Source organism: Lagenorhynchus albirostris, chromosome 14 (assembly GCF_949774975.1).
Source record: "Lagenorhynchus albirostris chromosome 14, mLagAlb1.1, whole genome shotgun sequence".
NCBI classification, from domain to species: domain Eukaryota; kingdom Metazoa; phylum Chordata; class Mammalia; order Artiodactyla; family Delphinidae; genus Lagenorhynchus; species Lagenorhynchus albirostris.
Genome location: NC_083108.1, coordinates 58,016,360 through 58,036,929, shown reverse-complemented (window position 1 = coordinate 58,036,929; position 20,570 = coordinate 58,016,360). Strand labels below are relative to the sequence as shown.

At 46.8% G+C, this 20,570-nt stretch overlaps 1 protein-coding gene across 2 annotated transcripts in view; it reads right to left on the bottom strand.

The window, feature by feature from the left end:
• The window catches only part of PTPRM (protein tyrosine phosphatase receptor type M), a 753,685-nt gene that overhangs the window by 31,741 nt on the left and 701,374 nt on the right, over positions 1-20,570 (bottom strand). The window contains exons 22-23 of one of the 2 annotated variants that reach the window (XM_060121788.1): positions 2,240-2,356; positions 1,481-1,531 (exon numbers count right to left, since the gene is read on the bottom strand). In XM_060121788.1, coding sequence (XP_059977771.1) covers positions 1,481-1,531; positions 2,240-2,356 — 168 coding nt within the window. The remainder of the gene's footprint in view (positions 1-1,480; positions 1,532-2,239; positions 2,357-20,570) is intronic. The other variant, XM_060121789.1, reaches the window with a different exon arrangement.

Sequence of the window (20,570 nt, the reverse complement as noted above, 5' to 3'; positions counted from 1 at the left end):
CCTCTCTGAGCCCCAGGCACCTCCTAGGCGGAGAGAACTTGGTGTCCATCGCCAGCTTCCTTTCTGCCAGCTGCGGCAGGGGTAGAGTCACCAGACAGCCTAGATCCATAGAAACCTTTCAGCTGTCTTCCTCCTGCCACGATGGGCACTTTGTTATTTAAAAGCTGTTCAGCTTTTGGAGTCACCAGCTACAGGGGAAAGGAAGGATGACCGCCCCATGCAAAACAGGAACTGACCAGTTTCAGGCTACAAACCTGCCTGCTTGTTTTCAGGATGGAGCCCAAACTCATTTTTCACCTTTAGGTCCTCTGATGCGAATACTCTCAAAATAGAATCCGCATTGGAGGACTCTCAAAGTATACACTTCACTTGGCTGTTTTATTTTTTTTTTAAGTTTCCTTTCTAATGAGGACGTTTAAAACCTACAAGAAGTGCTCCACAGCCGTACTAATGATTTGTTTTCCTTAGAGATTCCAATTGCCCCGTTAGAAAATTCGGCAACATGTCATTTTGATTTCCCCAAACGCTCTAACAAGCTCCTCATGCTTTCCTTCCTCCCACCACCTCTTTGCTGCTCGTCTGAGGACTAAATAACTGGGTATTTCAGGAACATTTCTGTGCAGCTGGGGATGTAGCCGAGAACACTAAGAGGTTAAAAAAAGGCTAAAAAGACAAACAAATCCTTCCTTTAGCCACAGAGATGCATTTTCAGCTTATTAGAGAGCTGACTATTGTTCAAAGAACTCTATGTTTAAGTGACAGCTTTTGGATGCTTTTTTTTTGTTTTAAAGAAGAAAATATTCTGGGTCTTTTATCACTATCTGTTTCAATGCAGTTATTCATGAGCGCTCTTGCCAAGAGCCATACAAAAATCCTCCATATTTTTTCCCCCCCAATCCTGCCTAAGAAGGGAAAAACCCGACATCAAAGTGTGAGGTTCAGAACTTGAAGAATTGAGTCAGCCAGAACTCCACGTTGTTTGAAGTCTCTAAGCCTCCTGCCTGCTTATTAAAAAAGACAGGCTGAGGGGAAAAAAAAAAAAAGCTAAATAGTTTGAGAAACAGATTAAAATAAATGAAAGTTTCTTCAGCCTTGTGATTGTATGACAAATAGGGATTTGAAAACCAGGAGAGGTAGTTGAAAAAATCAGGGTAAATGAGCCAGTAAGCAAACGCTGCAGTTTCCTCATTTCCCAAAACTGGTCTTGTTAATCCAGAAAGTGCATCGAGATGCAGTGAGAAGTAGGGGGGTGGGCTGGAAGCCAACCGCCCTGGTCCACTTACAACCCGGCGCCTGCAAGGGCACCCGCCACTGGTAAGTTCATGCCGGCATCGCCACATCCGGTGTATGGCTCAGCCGTGGACAGAAGCCGGGGGACCTCAGAGACCAAACCGTGGGTCCCCTTCTTCGAAGGCAAGGTGAGGACAGCAAGGCAGAGCGTTTGTCAGCCACGTCACCTCCACTACCCCCCACAGCCTACCTGTGACACTTCTCTGGATGGACTGCAGTTTGCTTCGCTTCCGGCCCCTCCCTATGTCAGCAGAAAGAGGGGGAGTAAGGAGATTCCCCGTTACGCCCTGTGGAGAAGGCACAGAGCAGCAGTCCCATCCATGCATGTGGGATGAGGCCGTGGGACAGAGCACAGCATTCAGGACCCCACGCCTGCAGGGCCTGAGGGCTGAAACCAGCATGGGAGTGAATGGATGGAAGCGCTGGTTCATGCAAGAGCATCCCAGGTCTACTTATGTGTGTTTCCAGGTAGAAGCTTCCACCTGGAAAATCCATCAGTCCATATTAAACCATAAGCTGGAAAAGCCTCAAGGAGGTGGAGGGGATCCAGGACGAGTTAGGACCTGTGTCTCCACACCGATACGAACTCAACACTGGGAAACCCACATGGACATATAGCATGAAGGACATTTATTGAACTGCCTCTGAACAAGGACAGAGAGATGAGCTGAACAATATCAATCAGGTTAAAAAGAAAAAGGAAGTAGACAGCCAGGTGTATCTTTTGGTTTAGTTGCAAAACACACATTTTCATGAAATGGGAATGATTTGCTTCAAAGACGGAACTGAGCTATTACAGAATCACAGGGCAAGATGCAATCTTGAGAAATCACTGGATAGAGCCTACCTGCATTCAGGTGTGACCACGTATGAATTATCCCAGATAACTTAATGAGGCTGATATCACTAATGTCTGACCAAAGCTTTTCAAAGCAGTGTGAAAACTTACCTTTTCAACAGCAAATGTTCTTATCACATATTCTGCCAGTAGCTCTGTTTCTATTAGGGTGACTTTAATGTCTTTGTAGATCTCTGTGTCATCTGGCCAGTATTTGCAGCATTTGACCTTTAGAAAACACAAAGGAAATGAAGATTTAGGGTTTTTTTTTTTTTTGGAGTTCTCCAAATGACGGGTCACAGTACAATTTATAGGATACAATTTGCACACAAAATCAGAAGTACAGCTTAACTTTATTTTTTCAGATCACCTATATATTTTCTTCTCTCCCCAGAATAAAACACAATTTGAGTTATGGGAGGAATAAAACCTAGGAAAATGGTCTAAAGTTAACAAATTGTATTTATACTACAAACATCTCAGTTACAGTAACCATTCATTTCCTGTCTATCTCTACTCAGGAATGGCCTGGAAAAATAAACTATAAAAGTTAGCTTGCAGTATTTTAGCTCCTCTGAACTTTAAATTTCTTCAAGTTTCAGGAACTGATCGAACATTTTTGAGGAGGACTGAGCAGGAAATCAGAGCCCAAAGTAACGATTAGAGTTTGTTTTTTGTTTTTCCTGAAGAAGGTAGTAGCTATGTGTTTTCCCCAAGTTAGAATTACAGATTCATTTTAGTATAAGTAAATTCAATACACAAAACCCGGTGAACTCCCTATGTTAATGACTCTTAAGATTTCCTCAGTCACCCAGGCACAAAACCTGGCAATCCTTCTCCAAAACCCAACCAACTGCCAAGTCTAAGAAGCTTTTGAAATCTCTCTCAAATATGTTTTCCAAATTTTTATTCCCTCCGCCACCATCTTCAGGCTCTGGTAACTTCCTGCATCCCCTCCATACTAGTAGCTGCAAAAACCCTTCCAAGTGCGGTCCCAATGGCACTGACTTGCTCTGCTCAGTAAACTTCCATTTCCAACCACTGCCCATGAAATTAAGTAGAAATTAACTTTGGCCTGGCAGGTAAAGATCTTTTTTGTATTTGGACACAACTAGCATCTTCATCCTTTTTTTTTTTTTTTCACTACTCTGCTTTCTAACCACATATATTTTATGTTCAGAGACAAGCGGTTGGCCTGATCCCCAAGCAGACCTCATGGTCCAGCCTCCTACACATGCCATTCCTTCTGTTCAGGATGCTCTCCTCCCACTCAGATATTTTATCTAGCTGAACATTTTATCCATTCTTCAAAGAATACCTCAAATGCCACACCCCTTCAGAGTCTGTTCTCCATGGATGCTCTCTGTTGGTGCTCTGATAAGATGTGCCGGTTCTGCTCGTATGACACCCTTCTGACACCGCGTTATACCTGCTTATTACCTGCCAGCATGCAAAGGGCTTTCAATTTCTGCACACCCAGCAAATCCGGTCTGTGTCCCATACACCGAAAATATGCAATAGGTACATGTAAAACTGAATTTCATGGAGACAAGCATAGGATCATCGTAGGAAGGACAATCCCAGGTTGGGAAAATTTACAAAAAGAAATATGGACTGGGGTGGCCTTTCCCAGAACGCCGAACACCTTGGTACACCCGTGTTTCCGGTGTGGTGCAGGCTGGTTGTTACCTTAGCTGCTTCCTCATGAAACTTTCTGGCAGCCAATTCAGTGCCGTTCTAGATAAGCCTTATCACCTTTACTTGGGGAGATGTAAGCCAGAAACATCAGGAATTGGAGATATAGTGCAGCACAAGACAAAGATGGTCCCTTGGGGGCTTCCCTGGTGGTGCAGTGGTTAAGAATCTGACTACCAATGCAGGGGACACGGGTTCGAGCCCTGGTCCGGGAAGATCCCACGTGCCGCAGAGCAACTGGGCTCGTGAGCCACAACTACTGAGCCTGCGCGTCTGGAGCCTGTGCTCCGCAACAAGAGAGGCCGCGATAGTGAGAGGCCCACGCACTGCGATGAAGAGTGGCCCCCGCTCGCTGCAACTAGAGAAAGCCCTCGCACAGAAACGAAGACCCAACACAGCCAAAAATAAATAAATAAATTTATAAAAAAAGAAAAAAAAAGATGGTCCCTGCCCTCATTAAATTTTCAGCTTCCTTAGGGAATCTTTTTTTTTCCCCTCATGGGAACATTATCTGTGACTTTATAAAGGATAATCATTTATAAATATTTTGACTTATCCATATTTCGAAGATTTATATCATGGATACCTGTGCCAGATCTAAAATATTCCAGAATAACAGAGATCTGTAACTTCTCCAGTTCTTTTCCGAGATGTAAAGTGAGTCTGAGCAGATCATGCATATTTGTGATGTCTAATTTGATAACAACCCTAATTTCACTCACAGAATGTCTAATTACTTTCACAATGGTAATTAACAGAGATGCTTATATGGCACGTACCAAAGTCTCCTCTATTTTAGGGGACTTGCTTTTACCTTTTTGTGACTTCAATCATGCAAGCAGAGGGTTGTGGATAGATACAAAACTACGAATAGAGTATATACATGCACTTTTAAAATTAAACAATTCTCAGGAATTCCCTGGCGGTCCAGTGGTTAGGATTCCGCGCTTCCACTGCAGGGGGCACGGGGTTCCATCCCTGGTTGGGGAACTAAGATCCCGCATACCACGCGGCCAAAAAGAAAAAAAAAAAAAGAAAAATTAAACGTTTCTCAATGGAATGAACACATAAGTCAAAAATCTGTGTATTTCTCCAAAAATTACGAAGTTAACCTACGTTAACTGGGTATACCTTGTCTAATAAAAGTGCCTTATTAGAATGCGATTGCTGTAGGACATAGTGTATAGTCACCTATTCTTCTCTTTTAGAGTCTTTACCCTCCCCATCCCCAAAGTTTCAATAACTACGGGTGTGGAGGCTTCAATGCCTGGGAGTCAGGGAAACCAAAAGCCTCTGCAATGTACCAAAGGCTTAGAGCTTCTCTTGGGTACTGTTCTTCCAGTTCCCTTGGGCCAGCTCGGTTCCCAGGGATCTTGACCCTGCCGGGCCCTCCCGCCGGCTCTGCCATCCCCCAACCTCCCGGGTGCAGCTGGGCGCCCCCTGGCGGTGGCGGCAGAAAGCGCCTTCCAGGTGCAGGGGGCGCCAGGGGGTGGCCACATCTAGCTCCCCAGGCTGGCTGCACGTTACTGTGACCTTCGGGGCACCTTGATGTCTCTGTCGCAGTGGTTCTCAAGCTTCAGCAGGCATCAGACGATCCTGGAGGCCTGTGGCAAGTGCTGGGCCCCACCGCAGAGTTTCTGATCAGTAGGTCTGGACATGTGTGGTTCCAGCATTTGCATTTAAGACAGGCTCCCCGGTGATGCTGCTGGTCTGCGGACCACACTCTGAGAAGCAAGGAGGCAGACGACAGCCTGGCTACAGAGGCTGGCTCTCTCCTTAAGGCTGCGGTGAGCCTGGGTGAGCCACTCAGGTTTGCTTAATCTCAGGTTCTTCATCTGCAGGGGGTGGTTTTTATTCCATCTCAGAGGGCTCTAAGGTTAAGGCAGGGGTTTCCAAATTTGCACGTTAGAATCATTTGGGGGGTTATTAAATTCCAAAGCCTCGGCCACACTCCAGGCCAATTAAATCATCATTTTTAATGCACATCGAAACCACAGTGAGGTATCACCTCACACTGGTCAGAATGGCCACCATCAAAAAATCTACAAACAATAAATGCTGGAGAGGGTGTGGAGAAAAGGGAACCCTCCTACACTGTTGGTGGGAATGTAAACTGGGACAGCCACTATGGAGAACAGTATGGAGGTTCCTTAAAAAACTAGAGTGGCCATATGATCCAGCAATCCCACTCCTGGGCATAGATCCGGAGAAAACCATAATTTGAAAAGATCCATGCTCCCCAATGTTCATTGCAACACTATTTACAATAGCCAGGACGTGGAAGCAGCCTAAGTGTCCATCGACAGATGAATGGATAAAGAGGATGTGGTACTTATATACAATGGAATATTACTCAGCCATAAAAAGAACAAAATAACACCATTGGCAGTGACATGGATGGACCTAGAGATTGTCATACTGAGTGAAGTCAGACAGAGAAAGACAAATATCATATGATATCACTTATATGTGGAATCTAAAAAAATGGCACAAATGAACTTATTTACAAAACAGAAATAGAGTCACAAACATAGAAAACAAACTTATGGTTACCGGGGGTAAGGCGGGGAGGGATAAACTGGGAGATTGGGATTGATATATACACACTACTATATATAAATAGATAACTAATAAGGACCTACTGTATAGCACAGGAAACACTACTCGATACCCTGTAATGGCCTATGTGGGAAAAGAATCTAAAAAAGAGTAGATATACGTATATGTATAACTGATTCACTTTGCTGTATACCTGAAACTAACACAACATTGTAAATCAATTATACTCCAATAAAAATTAATTTAAAAAATCATAATTTCTGGGTAAGACACGGGCATCCGTAATTTCTTATAGCCCCCAGGCGACTCCAAAGTGCAGATGTGTTTGGGACCCACTGGACTGAGTGATAACACCTGCCCTAGAGCAGGTTCACTGTGAGTATCCCCCCCAACCAATGGAAATTCTTAATTTTATTATGATGATAGTTTTGTGGTGATCTGGACTGGAGGTGGCCACAGGCAGTCAGAGGGCACAGATCTCCCTGAATGCCTGAAGAGGTGAAGCTGGGCTTCCTGGTGCAGGGAGAGGGCAGAGCAGAGTGCTGGGTGCTGTGCCAGCTCTCTGCTGGGGAAACATAGGCAGAAGGCAAGGGAACTCCGGCGTGTTCTCTGTCCCTCTTGCCTGCACACCTATTCGGGGCACTGGTGGGCAAGTCCGCTCTCTCACCAGGGAGGTTTGATTAACGCCCAACAGAAACTAGGAAAGGGTGTCCTGACTCGCGGCGGAGAAGCACATCCAGTAGAGCCGTGAGGAGCCACAGAGACAGTTTCCAAACAGTTTCCTTTTCCAGATCATCACGGATGCCAGACACAGACTTTCACGCTTGGATTTTGCTTTGGAATCACTGGGTTCTTGCAACTGTGGCCTCACCAGTGGCTGGCCTGAGGGGAGAGCCAGCAGGGGCCAGGGCCGGTCTCCTTCCCCTTCATTCTCTCCCTGGCTTGTGTCCTGAAAGGAGGAAACGAAAGGCCGGCCCAGGGACCAAGAGTGACTCACTCCAGGGGATGAGCTGGATGGTGGCGGCGGAGAAGCTGTGGACAGGCCCCAAGCACAGGGGTCTTTGGAGGAGGAAGCTCAGGGTCAATTATGCTTCCTTCAGTCTCGCCAGGCCCAGCTTCGGGAACAGATACCGAATAGGAAGGCTTGAAATGACTTTAGCTGCCTGGCCTCTTGGCGTGAGTGAGGGTATGAGGGGGAGAGGGGCAGGAAGAACAGAAGCACACGCTGAAAGCATCCTTCTTCTGTATACCTGATCACAGATGGCTAGGTTTCCGTGGATGCTCCCGTAACACCAACTCTCTGGTTGGCAGGAAGGGGGCTGGGGTAGAACGTGAAGGTCTGCTTCTGTGCTCTGTGCCTGGGCCCAAGGACTCATTTTGCTAAGAAGCCCATGATCACGAAGGGTTAAGCGATTAAATGTCAGCCCTTCAACTGCGGTACCACTGCACCACCTAATAGACACAACCGACAAGGAGGTGGAAGGCAGGAAAAAGACAAAGGCGCTGGTACAAGTTTCGGTTTGTCAAGGGGTTTTCAGCAGACTCTTTCTTTTTCTGAAAGGAGACATCCGAAGAGACAGTGACCACGGTTCTATTAATAGCTGAGTGCGGCTTTGCTGGGGCCGCTGGTTGGCAAGAGCAAAAACACTGCTGGGAAGCACAGTGACCATAAAGGGCCCCAGCCAAGAGCAGCTGCTAACGAGGCTTCCAAGAGAACAGATCTATTGCACACATTTTTTTTTTTTTTTTAACAGAACTCTCACAGCAATGAAAACATTCGCTCATTTAAATATCCTGAAAATGCGGATTGCTTTGGTCCCAGCGTGATGAAGTAAGACAGATGTGCGCTGGCTTTTATCTTGTTAACTTGTGGTGTTACAGCCGGGGACGCGTATCCTCCGAGCCTCAGTGTTCTCGTGCATAATATGGGATAATAGCACTGACTTTTTTTTAAGGGAGGTTTTGAAGAGTAAGTGACACAGTCTATATAAAAGTTCTGCATAAGTACCTGGCTTATTGCAGGTTCCTAGCTCCTCCCTTCCAAACCTGCTTCATCTGGGCCCTGGGGCCTCCTTTGGGCGATATCCTTGAAGGCTGTTTCAGACTGGCACGAAGTCAGGAACTGCTGGAGGTCTGGATAGTGTGAATTTGGAGGAATCACTTCATGGCACCAGGAAATCCCTCTTTCTCACCTTCAGGCTCCTGCCTAAGGTTCCCCCTACAGGGCTTCTGGTTTTCTATGTGGTCTTCCAATAGCATCTATTAATTAATGGACACATAATACTTATAATATGCACAAGGTCATATCCATATCCGTCACATTTGTTTTCATCTGCTGTAAAGAAACATGTGGCCTGAAGCCTCCTGTGGAATTCTGAGTGTCATCTTGCAGAACCCCCGAGAAATGTCTTGCTGCTTTTCTCTCTGACCGCACATGGATGACAAGGGTCCTACCCAGCTAGGTCACAGAGCATCAGCACTTTGAAGAAACACGTTTACCCAGGCTGCTTGTTCCCCACCTTATTCAATAGACTGGCCTTGACTTTTAGCCATTCCCCAAATTTAAGTCGTCCTGCTAATAGAGGGAGATTTGCCACCATTGAGGACAATGAAAATGTGTGTCACACAGTCTAAAGGTGATTCTGAAAGAAGACATTCAGAAATCTTTTAAGCAATGACAACATTATGACAACATATATATTATATATACATATTATATATACACATATATAATATTATATACAATATACATATATGCATATATATATCATATATTATATATAACATATATAATATACACATACATGTGTATACATAATACATACATACACACCTATATATAATATATACATACATATATATATACATCTCCTGAGGTCCATCAGAGGGGACATTTCTTAGAGAGATATCTGACGTATCTTTGAGAAGAAGATTCCATATTTTCTCTCAATGGCAGTCTCCCCATGTATCAGGGTGACAATTTAGATCAGCAGGACTGCAGTCCTCTAAAGTTTTTTATCTGTTGTCTCTGTGTGGGTCACAGAGCCGTCCAGGCTAGACCATACGGGGGTCACCATCATTCCAGCCCTAGAATGATCTGACTACTAGCCCCTCACACTAATTCTGTGGGGCACGAATTATCCCTATTTATATCCATCATCTGAAGTGGAGAGGCTGAGGCAGACTGGGGAGCTTTGAGGCCTCCCCACCACTGCTGCAGTGACGTGATGCCTCTGTCTGTGCTCAGGGCAGCGGCGTCCAGACTGTCCTCCCGTCCAGACAGCCCCAAAGGCCATGATGAGCAGAGACTAGGCCCGGCACGGCTGGGGCACTGAGAGGAGAGAGGAATGAGTCTAACGCTGGTGAAGAAGCTGGTGTGGAAATAACCGACCTGACCCAGGGCAGAAGGAGGCAGCTCAGTGGTCACAGCACATCTCCCAGAGCCACACTGTCTGGGTTCAAAGCATGGCCCCACTAATGAGCTGTGTGACCTCAGGCATGTCACTCAACCTCTCAGTGCCTCCATTTTTCAGTTGTAAGATGGGGATAATAATAATGGTTTTAGAAAGATTAACTACATTCTTGCTTGTAAAGCTCTTAGATCATGCTTGGCAGCAGTAAAATTAGCAAAACAAAAACTGCTATTGGAAGGTAGAAAGAAGAACGTTAAATCTAGAGACCCAAAGCTTCACAAGGGAGACCACGTGACAGATGAGACCAGAAAGATGAAGTGCAGGTTCCCAGGGTGGTGGAAGGGGGAGGGCACTGTGGACTGACGAAGTTGGCGGGGGGCATCTCCGGGAGTAGTCCTGAGTCCCTGATGGGGGGACGGGGTGGGGGGACTGGAGGGATGGGATTCTCCTGACCTCGGTAGGAGACAGTCCCTGTTGCATGATTTCCAGCTGCTTCTGACACTATCCTCGTGGACCTTCCTGGTGCTGTGTTTTAAAATAAGAGGAACAGTCTTGGGGTAGAAAGTGTGTGTTCGAAAAGTGGGGGGGCACGCAGGACATGGATTTCTGTACGACCCACATTTGTAAAGGGCACTCGTTCCTTTTTGTGAGCGTACACAACCCCTGGAACCACTGTGCGGCTCTGTGCAGCTGAGCCAGCTGCCCTGCCAGCTGGGCTGCTAGGTGCCGCGTACACACTGGATGCTGGGACGCATGTGTGAGTGTATGCGTGTGGGCTGGGAGCAGTCGATCGCCTGTATGTGTGTCAGGCACCTCTGTTACCAGCTGCTGAGCAGACGCTGCACACCACGACGGATACACCTGTGGCTCAGACCAGGGGAGCTCAGGGACTGTGCCTTCCACACCCCCCAGGTTTCCAGGATGGGACCTCTCTGGCTTAGTTAGTTAGAGACCTGGAAATGTTCTTTAAACGCCACACACACAGACACACACACAGGCGGACATTCTTCTCGGTAGGGGGGTAACATTTTACTTTTAAGGACCACTGATAAAGAAGGTTCTCTCAAAAACTCGCATTTAGTGATGGCGCAGCGTGGTGTGACAGGAGAGGCCTGGTGGGCACGCAGGAGGGCTCGAGGCTGATTCTAGCTGTGTGACCTCGTGCAGGTCACAGACTCTTTTTGGTCCTCAGCATCCTATGTGCAAAAAAAGAGGACAGTAGACCACACGGCTATTAAAATTATTCCAGGTCTGGGAAAGCGATTTCATGACTCTAGAATGAGGTTCTCTGGAAGCCATATAGCTTAGTGCTCAGGAGGGAGGTTCTGCAGTTCCAGTCACAGGCTGACAGTTACTAGCTGCATGACCTTGGAGTAGTTTCTTAACCTCTGGAAGCTTCAGTGTATTATCTATGAAGTGAAGATAACAATAGCGCTCACATCACAGAGTCACTGCGAGGTCTGAAGACCCATCGCATCAGAGAATGTCCACTGGCTGCCATTTTTGCTTCATGTCAGCATCTCTATTACTAAGAAGGGAACAGCTCACGGTGTAGAGCGCCAGGTGCTCTACTGATTATAAGAGCTCACACTTGATGGTCTCTACCAGAATGAGAGAGACAATGAACTTGAGTTTCAGAAACATGAATCTGGGCTAAATCCCTTGAGGTAGTCTGAGGTGCACACTTGTCCCAGTTAATCTTTTGGGGGGAGGTAAATGGCTCCAGGGGTCAGGAGCAGAAAAGAGGAACTTAGAAAAGGCCCCGGCCTCCCTGGGTCTCAATATCCTCACCTGTTCTATAACCCTCTTCCCTAGATTATCACAGGAACTGCTAAACACAGCAAAGACCTTGAAGAATATAGTGACACAAATAGATGACCTGCTTAATTGTTGACTGAACCTCATATAAATAGTCCTGGGTTTGGGATGTGTATGATTCAACCAGTTGAATGGATTAAAACTCCTACAAATTCACTCTTGATATTGGATTCTCCACCCAACAACATCAGAAAAGAAGCTATCTTTGGTGAGGTGATGACTGTACCATCCTTTTCTAGAACAAAGACTTCTCTGTCCGTCCAGGATTTTCAGTGATAAGGGTTCTGTTTCTATTTCAAAAGTAGACAGTCTGAAGCTAAAAGAGGTGAACCCAATGTCAGCTTTTGGAATATCTATTTCCTCCCATACTCTTCATATTTATTCCCTTCTGTGGGCTAATTCTCCACTATATGTCACAGTTCCCTTCAGCTCTTTCCTTTCAGACTCTATCTCTTTTTACTTCCCAGTGAGTAATCCAGTGAAATCCCTACTAGTTAACTCATCTCCTGGCTATGAGGTCAGTCCACTTCTGTAATCCAGCAGCACCTCTGCAATTTTCAAATAATGTTACCCAAATGCATATTCCTTAATCCTGAGGTTTACAGGATGAGGAAGCAATGTAGTCCACACCTTCTTGTCAGGTGTGAAGGGGGTTCTTTGGTTGGATTTTATATCAGAGAAGTGTCCAGAGTTGTCCCACGTTCTCATTGCTGGAAACCTGGTCCCAGAGAAATGGGGCAGTGGCTTAAGCCGTAAACTGTTGTCCTGATCTGGTCGTAAACATACGGCAGATACTTTGAGAGGAGAAGTTCCGAGGCAGTGAATTCTGGTGTTCTGTTAGCCAACTGAATTGAACCCTACTTTATTGAAATCCCTTAATTAGTAAAAGGAATGTAGACATACTGATGTCTGGTCACTCGGTGAATCTGAGAGCAGTTGTACACAGACTGTAACCCTGCTCGCTGCATTATTTTGCCTCTTTGGCCCTCTTCTCCTAAGAGGTCCCCAGCATTTACTCACCTATTTCCTTAGCCAGATAACCCCAAGCCTTCAGGAGAAGGCAGGGCAAGGCCTCAGAAGATGAGGTCAGCAGACTTGGAAAGTTCAGAGAAGGAAAAAAACAATTCTGCATTCAAGATAGGACATCACTTACGGTTTTCAACAAGTTATTCAAGGATAGGATATACCCGCAGTGTGCAAAGAGGGGGGAAAGCTCAATTTACTTTTTTCTTTTTTTTTGTGGCCATGCTGTGCGGCTTGCGGGATCTAAGTTGCCCAAGCAGGGATTGAATCCGGGTCCTGGCAGTGAATGCGCAGAGTCCTAACCACTGGACCGCCAGGGAGTTCCCAGAGAACTCAATTTTCAAGTGATGTGAGTGGAGCAAAAGAGGAGCTCTGGCAGCTTGGAGACCATCCCATATTGCATCCGATTCTACTGCCAAGAAATTACAGACGTATGTGGCCCGGGAAGGTACCCGTGCAACAGGGGCTGTGATGCGTCTGTCCCAGCGCACCTGTCCATCTGCCACGTCCAGGCCCCTGCCCTCTTAAGCGCTTCACGACACTAAGGCAGGTGACCACCTACATGCACCCCAGAGACATGGCAGGTAAAGTGAGAGGCGACAGAGTGAGCCGGTGAGGATCCCAGCCCAGGCCAGTAGAGGGGTGGATACACAGGAAGCCCAGACCCAGATGAAGACGAGGATGTTCCACGGCCGGGCACCGATGACAAAGCGGCACGAGTGTCTGCAGGAGGCAAGCGACGGGGCTTGACGGTGGTGACCATGAATGTGGGCACCGAATGTGGGCACCCGACAGTCACCTCCGCGGGGACAGCTGGAGAATACTGAACAGCTGATCTGCACTCAGCTCGCACTACCTGGGGGGCCAGGAGAGCGAGTGCTGGGAAACACCTGTTATTCAGACCCGCAAACATGTTTCAATCCTAGCCATGTGAGAGATGGCCCATGAGAAAGCATCAGCTGACTCGCCACACAGAAAGAATCCTCTAAGAAGCCTAATTTATAATTCATCCATCTTTGAGTAAAAATGACTTAGCCCTCTGTTAAAGGGACAGGATGGATTGGGCTGAGTTACCAAGAACATCATACCAAAGGGTTGACTGGGGAGGCCAGATGTAGCCTCCTCTCTGTCGTCACACACAGAGCTGTCGTGATCCTCACTGGCGCCCAGGGGACCACGTCACACACACACACATGGGTGGCTTGCGCCTGCAGTCTGTTCTCCCGAGTGGAAGAACCAGGCGAAGGGGAGCAGTGAACAGAAGTTTCCCTCGTACGAGTCGTTATCTTGCACCAGCTTATCTGTTCCTTTGTAATTATTCTTCCACCTCTTCAGAAACATTCACTGAGGACTTCCTAATACTTTCTATGTGTCTGACCCTGTGGGATTCACAGATGACATACCCTAGTCTTTGCTCTCGGAGGCCTGTGGTCTGGGAGGGCGGAACGGTCCCCAAGGGTGTTTAGTTCCTTCTTGTACCTGATGGTGTGTCCTCCTCTATAACTGCAGGGTGAATGTTTTGAAGGTGGGCGCCTCTCTTCTGTTTCCCTGGCCTCACCTACAGCAGGGTACGAGGTCACTTGAGCACCCCATCTTAACTGGCTGCAGGTGCCTCAGCAAAGTCACAGGAGTGGTGGACAGACTCCAAGGGGTTAAGGTGTCCAACAATGGCAACGGCAGAGAAACAGAGCCTGTGAGAAAAAGGTATGACTGGTCCTGCCTCCACCCCAGGAAATTCATTAATTCACTGTGTCGACTCACGCAGAATTCAGGAAAAAAGAGACAATGGTCTGCACTTAGAACAAACAGTCTGCTGTTCCCGACAAGGCAAAGGACATTTCTGAAACTGAGGTAAGTATGTGTGAGCAGGAGAGAGAGAGAGAGAGAGAGAGAGAGAGAGAGAGTGTGTGTGTGTGTGTGTGTGTGTGTGAGATGCGTACATTTGGGAAGAACCTTTTATCAAGTACAGGAAGTGCGGAAGTTGTGAGAGAGATCTAGTCTGGTTACCCATGTAAGCAAGTGTGAGGGAGGGGAATAGCTAGCCTTAAAAAAACGCATGCATGTACACACACACACACACACACACACGCTTATTTGCAGGGACACCATGAGAATAAAGGTTACAGAAGTTGGGATTAGCATTACAGATACCTTTTCTATAAGAAGCCTCATTACTTTGAGCTTTAAAATGCAGTACTTAGCGAAACAGAAACAGACTCATAGACATAGAGAACAGACTTGTGGTTGCCAAGGGGGAGGGGGCTGGGGGTATGAGTTGAGAGTTTGGGATTAGCAGATGCAAACTATTATATATAGACTGGATAAACAACAAGGTCCTGCTGTATAGCACAGGGAACTATATTCAATATCCTGGGATAAATCATAATGGAAAAGAATATGAAAATGAATATGCATATGTATAACTGAATCACTTTGCTGTACAGCAGAAATTAACACAACATTGTAAATCAACTATACTTCGATAAAATAAAAAAATAAAAAGGCAGTCTGAGTGTTTAATGTGAAATATTCGATAAGCCTTCAGGGAGACTGAAGAAGAAAGGTCCGTGGTTTTCTCCTTGCTTTATTCTGAGAGGATGTGTTTTCCTTTAGTCTCCTATTTTTCACAATTGCCACCCAAATTAGTAGTCAGTGAAGTGTTTCCTAGTTAAACGAAGTTGTTTGTGCATATCCTTTATACCACAGTTTACCTTGCAGTTAAACAGACTGGTTATCCAAATTGGATTAATGGACATTAAGTGATGGTGATGATTCTTTATTAACTTTCTGGGCGTAAAGTAACTATTTCTGTGCACAAGGGGATCTTCTTCCAGATGCGAAAATCACACATGGGGTTACACAGAACACGATGGGCTGCGCATGGATATCTTTATTAGATGATTGCAAGGGGCCACATTTCCCCCGAAGACCCCCTTCCTGCTGCCTGCCTCAGAGGCGGTACTGCTGAGCATCGGTTAAAAAGATGGAAATGTGCTCAGAAGGTAAGATTGCTTGATATGCCAGTTGATAAACCAGTGGATTGTTATAGGCAATTTTGAGAACTTTTGAAAAGAATATGTTCTCTCCAAATCTGTAGTCAGATTAGATCATTTTCAAAAGAAGGTCTATAAATTATAGACTGTGCATCTTTTATGGTCTGCATAAATTATGTACAGACAGAACCTCGCAGAATTCGTCTCATGGGTACCTAATCACGCTGCAATGTTCTGCTCTAGGTCTTCTACAAAATCCGTGTATAATAGTGCAGAAGAAACAGGAGTGGATGCCTCTCTCCCAAGGAAGTGACACTCGTGGCTTTGTACTGAATCACTCCCTTTACAAAACCCAGACTCTGCTTTCTCCTGCTGCTGGTACTCAGTGCAGACACCGTGGGTGCCTGGGGGGGCCTGAGGCCACGTGGATTACGGCACATCTGGGCTGATGATGCATCCGTTACTCAAATGGATCTCTGAGCCAACATGTAATCAACAAAGAGCCATATTCTTCGTATAAACATGGAATTTTACAGCTCACTGCGCCAATTTCCCTTCCTGTTGGGGATGTGTGAACTCAGGCTTGGAGGCGAGAACTGGTTGGTTCCCAGCTCACTGGGTAAAGCCCATCACGTCCCTCTCGTGGTCACCATGAAGGTCACCTGTTCACAGCCCAGTCAGTTCTGGTCACCTGACTCGTGGTCCCTCTCGTGGTCACCATGAAGGTCACCTGTTCACAGCCCAGTCAGTTCTGGGAGGAGCTGCCTCTGGCTCCCAGGATCCCAGGATCCCCGTGCACCCGGGTCCAGCTGCCACCACTGAGCCTTGCTTCTGTCTCTCTCCCCCTCTTACCTTCTCCTCAGAGAGGAGCACGCCAGCTCCTCCTCTGGCTGAGCCTTCACCTGTGCTCTCGACGGCGCCCTAAAACGGCTATTTGCTCAGGCCACAGCCTTGCTCCTGTCTTCATCTGGGAAACCTGCGTTATCGGAGCGGGTACCCTCCCAAATCTGTTGCGTGTGTTTCTGTCACATTTATTCTCCTGCATCCTCATCTGTCTCTGTTCTCCAGGCTCAGAGGAAAAGACGTCTCCCCTCCTACTGCTGACTTGAAGACCTGCGCTCTGGATGCATCCTCTCCTGCCTCCTCAGCTGTCCACTTTCTAACAGCTCAATCTCCCTCCCTCTCCTGGTCCTTCCCTTAACACGTACAATTTTCAAAGGTCTTTCTCCTGTAAAATACCCTTCGATTGTAAACGCTCCTCTGCCTACAGCCCTATGTCTCTCCCTTCCTTTCTCGGCTAAGCTTCTGACAAGTTTAAGCTCAGTCTACACCTCCTGATTTTCTACTCCTGCCTCGACCCTGCAGACTGCCTTCCGTCCTCACCATCTGTAGGGAGTCATGCTGTTTTCTGTCACAACATCCATTTCATCCATCATCCTTCCTGATACATCCTTGACTTCCTCTTGGAGACTCACTTCATTCCCATGGGGTGGCTTGTTAATTAGGGGCCCAGGACGGCCAGGGATGAGCACGAGAACCGACCGGGGGGAGATGATGCTCTGTCCTCGTGATCTGAATCCTGAGCTCAGTGAAAAAGCCTGGAAATTGTTGGCACCCGTCCTCTGAGCCCCTGCACCCTGGCCAGACTCTCTGGCTGTGGGGCCCCTCCGATCACTGGCCCTCTGGATTTACTGCTGTCTTTCCTGTCTGTGTGCAAGTCTTATTCTTCAAAGTAACATTTTGAGCTCCTAATACTCTTCCAACAAATGTCCCTTTGGCTTAAATTAGCCTGAGTTGATTCCCGTTGCATACAGTCAGAGAACTCTGGGAGGTCATCCCTCTGAACCACTCAGGCAAAAGGTGACCTTCTCCTTGTTAAATCCAGTGGCTCTCTCCCTGCCCTGGGACTGCTTCCTCTCTGTAGCATCTCCATCATGACCCTCTCTCCACGTCGCTCCCTCACTGCTCCTTCGGGGGCTCTGTGTTGGTCGCAAGAAGAGGCCCAGTTCCTCACATGCACACCTGCCTCTCTACGACAAAGCCTCAGTCTCTCCCCCTTCCCCACGTTCATTCTGAGCACAGCTGCAGCGTCCCTTCGGGGTCCTGTGGTTGCCTCTGCCTGGAGCACCCTGCCTTCTTTGCTGGTTCAGTCTCATTTGCCCCTCCACACTCAGGCCCATGCACCGCTTTGTCTGGGAAGCATTTATTGACAAACCCTGCATCCTCAACTCCCGGTCTGATGAGGCACCTTCTTTCTGAACTACTGTAGCAGCACTCTGCAAAGCCTTAATCATAGGATTTAATCACCTTGCTTGACTCCCCATTGCTGTGGACAGGCATACACTTAATGCCTTTGTAGCCGCAGCCTCTTGTGTGTGTACACACTGGCTGGTGTGTAGCATATGCTTAGTAACTGAGGGGGTCCCCTCCCACCTGCTCTGTGATTTTCCTCTGTCACCTTCCCCCTTTCTCTTCTTTTTTTAAATCGAAGTATAGTTGATTTACAATTTGTGTTAGTTTCAGGCACAGCAAAGTGATTCGGTTATATACACACATACGTATCTATATATCTCCACATATCTATATATATTTCTATTCTTTTTCAGATTCTTTTCCCATATGGGTTATTACAGAGTATTGAGTATTGTTCCCTGTGCTATACAGTAGGTCCTAGTTGGTTATCTATTTTATATATAGTAGTGTGTATCTATTAATCCCAAACTCCTCATTTATCCCTCCCCCTTTCCCCTTTGGTAACCATAAGTTTGTTTCCTATGTCTGTGAGTCTGTTTCTGTTTTGTCAATAAGTTCATTTGTGTCATTTTTTAAGATTCCACATATAAGTGATGTCATGTGATATTTGTCTTTCTTTGTCTTACTTCACTTAGTATGATCATCTCTCCCCTTTCTCTTCTTGGACCTTCAATCTCTGCTTCCAATTCTATCTTCTCTTCAGACTCCCAGGTATGCTCCTATCCACCCTACACAGACACACACAAACACACAGACACACACAAACACACAGACACACACAAACATGCACACACAGAGACACACACAGACACACAGCGGCAAACACACACACCGACACACACAGACACACACACACCAACTCTATCATCACATCTTGATCCTGCTTCCCTCTAGGTGCTGCTTCATCTCTTTCCTTGGATTCAATTCTCCAAGAACAAGCTACACTAATGTCTTTATCACACGTGTAGCCACTACTCCATGGCCATTGGGGTCCTGGTTCTATGGCACACTGCAACCTGGTAGGTACTGATGACAAAGTGAAATTATAATGGGGCCATCACAGTACAGGCAAACGGAGATGGAGGCGGGCGGCCATTGAGGACCCGGCTCAGACACGTCCCTGCACCACTGAGAGCTTGAACTTCCTGTGAACCATACCAAACTCAAGGACACCAGCCATCTTTAAAACAATACCTGCCAGCTGCAAGCTACAAGCTTCCCTCTTGTAACTATGCAACCATTTCAGACCCCAACCAATCCTTGCTTAATCGGCACCCTCACGCCTTTCCAGCTCCGACTGTAATTCTTGATAAACAGCCCATGGAACCATGCAGGTTTTGCTTTTATAAGCCTCCCCCATTTTGTAGTCCACAATTCAAGTCTTTCTTCAGTCAGTGTCTCCCGGGCTGCAGTCCTAACAAACCCCCAGTAAACTCTTTATTTCAATCAGGTCTCTTGTTTCTGAAGTTTTGGTTAACAACACCACACGTAGTTGTTCACAGGGAGGTCCTGGGGAATGGTGGAGACAGCCTGGGCTTTGGAACTAGGCAGACGAAGACTCAAATTCTAGCTCTGCTCTGTGCCCTCTGCCAAATTACAACCGACCCTTGAACAACATGGGTTTGAACTGCGTGGGTCCCCTGATGAGCAGATTCTTTTTTCTCACTAAATACGAGCACTACGGTACTATACGATTTGAGGTCGGCCGAGTCCACAGGTGTGGAACCTTGGATATGGAGGAACAACACGCACAGACAGAGGGCTGACTACAAGTTACAAGCGGATTTTCAATTGAGCGAAGGGTCGGTGCCCTTAACCCCTGCACTGTTCAAGGGTCTACTGCATTTAACCTCGCTGAGCCTTAGTTTATTAATTTTGAAAACAGGACTCTTTGTATCTCATAGGGCAGCTGTGATAATTAAGGAAGTAAGGCTTGTTCAATCATTGAGGGGAACACCGGGCACAGAGCAGGTGCTCAATATACTGTGTTCCTTACCCTCCCCTGAGTCCCATGCACCTTGCTCTCTGCAGCTTCCCTCACGCTGCTCACCTGCACCCTCTCTTACTTGTCACGGTTCTGGGTCTCGTGGTTATGCCCCATCTCTCTTGCTCTTCTTATCTGACTCCATCTCTAGCCCTTCCCCTCCCCCCACCCCACCCCTAGATATAGACGCCTTCCAGGGCTGTCTTCAGCCCTTTTCTCGCTCTTTCTGCCAAGGATGCCATGCTTCTGTTTCAGTGGTTATCACTTCACATCATACTTTTCTGGTTGGCTTGTCTTTCTCTTAGATTGTGCCAGGTCTTTTCATCTTGCCATCCCCAGTCTAGCCCAAAGCCTAGCACATAGTAGATGCTCAGTAAACGAAGGGAGAAGCTCACATTTCATAGTTTGTGTCTTCAGCTCACGCATCCCTCTTCCTGGAAAGCCCCACATTGTTCATTCAGTCTCAAACTCGGCATGCCCCAAATACATTGATGAATCATGTTACGGCTTTATTAAAACTGCTCTTCTTTCCTTCCTTGGTTGGGAAGGGAAGGGATACTCATTCTTGGTTAATAGCCTTTACATCAATCCGAGTCACAACCCAGTAGAAATCTGGGTTCATATTCAAGCCCCCGTCAGCATCCCCAAATAACACCCAAATTATGTGTCTCCCATAAATTCCAAATGCCACTGAGATAGGCTGG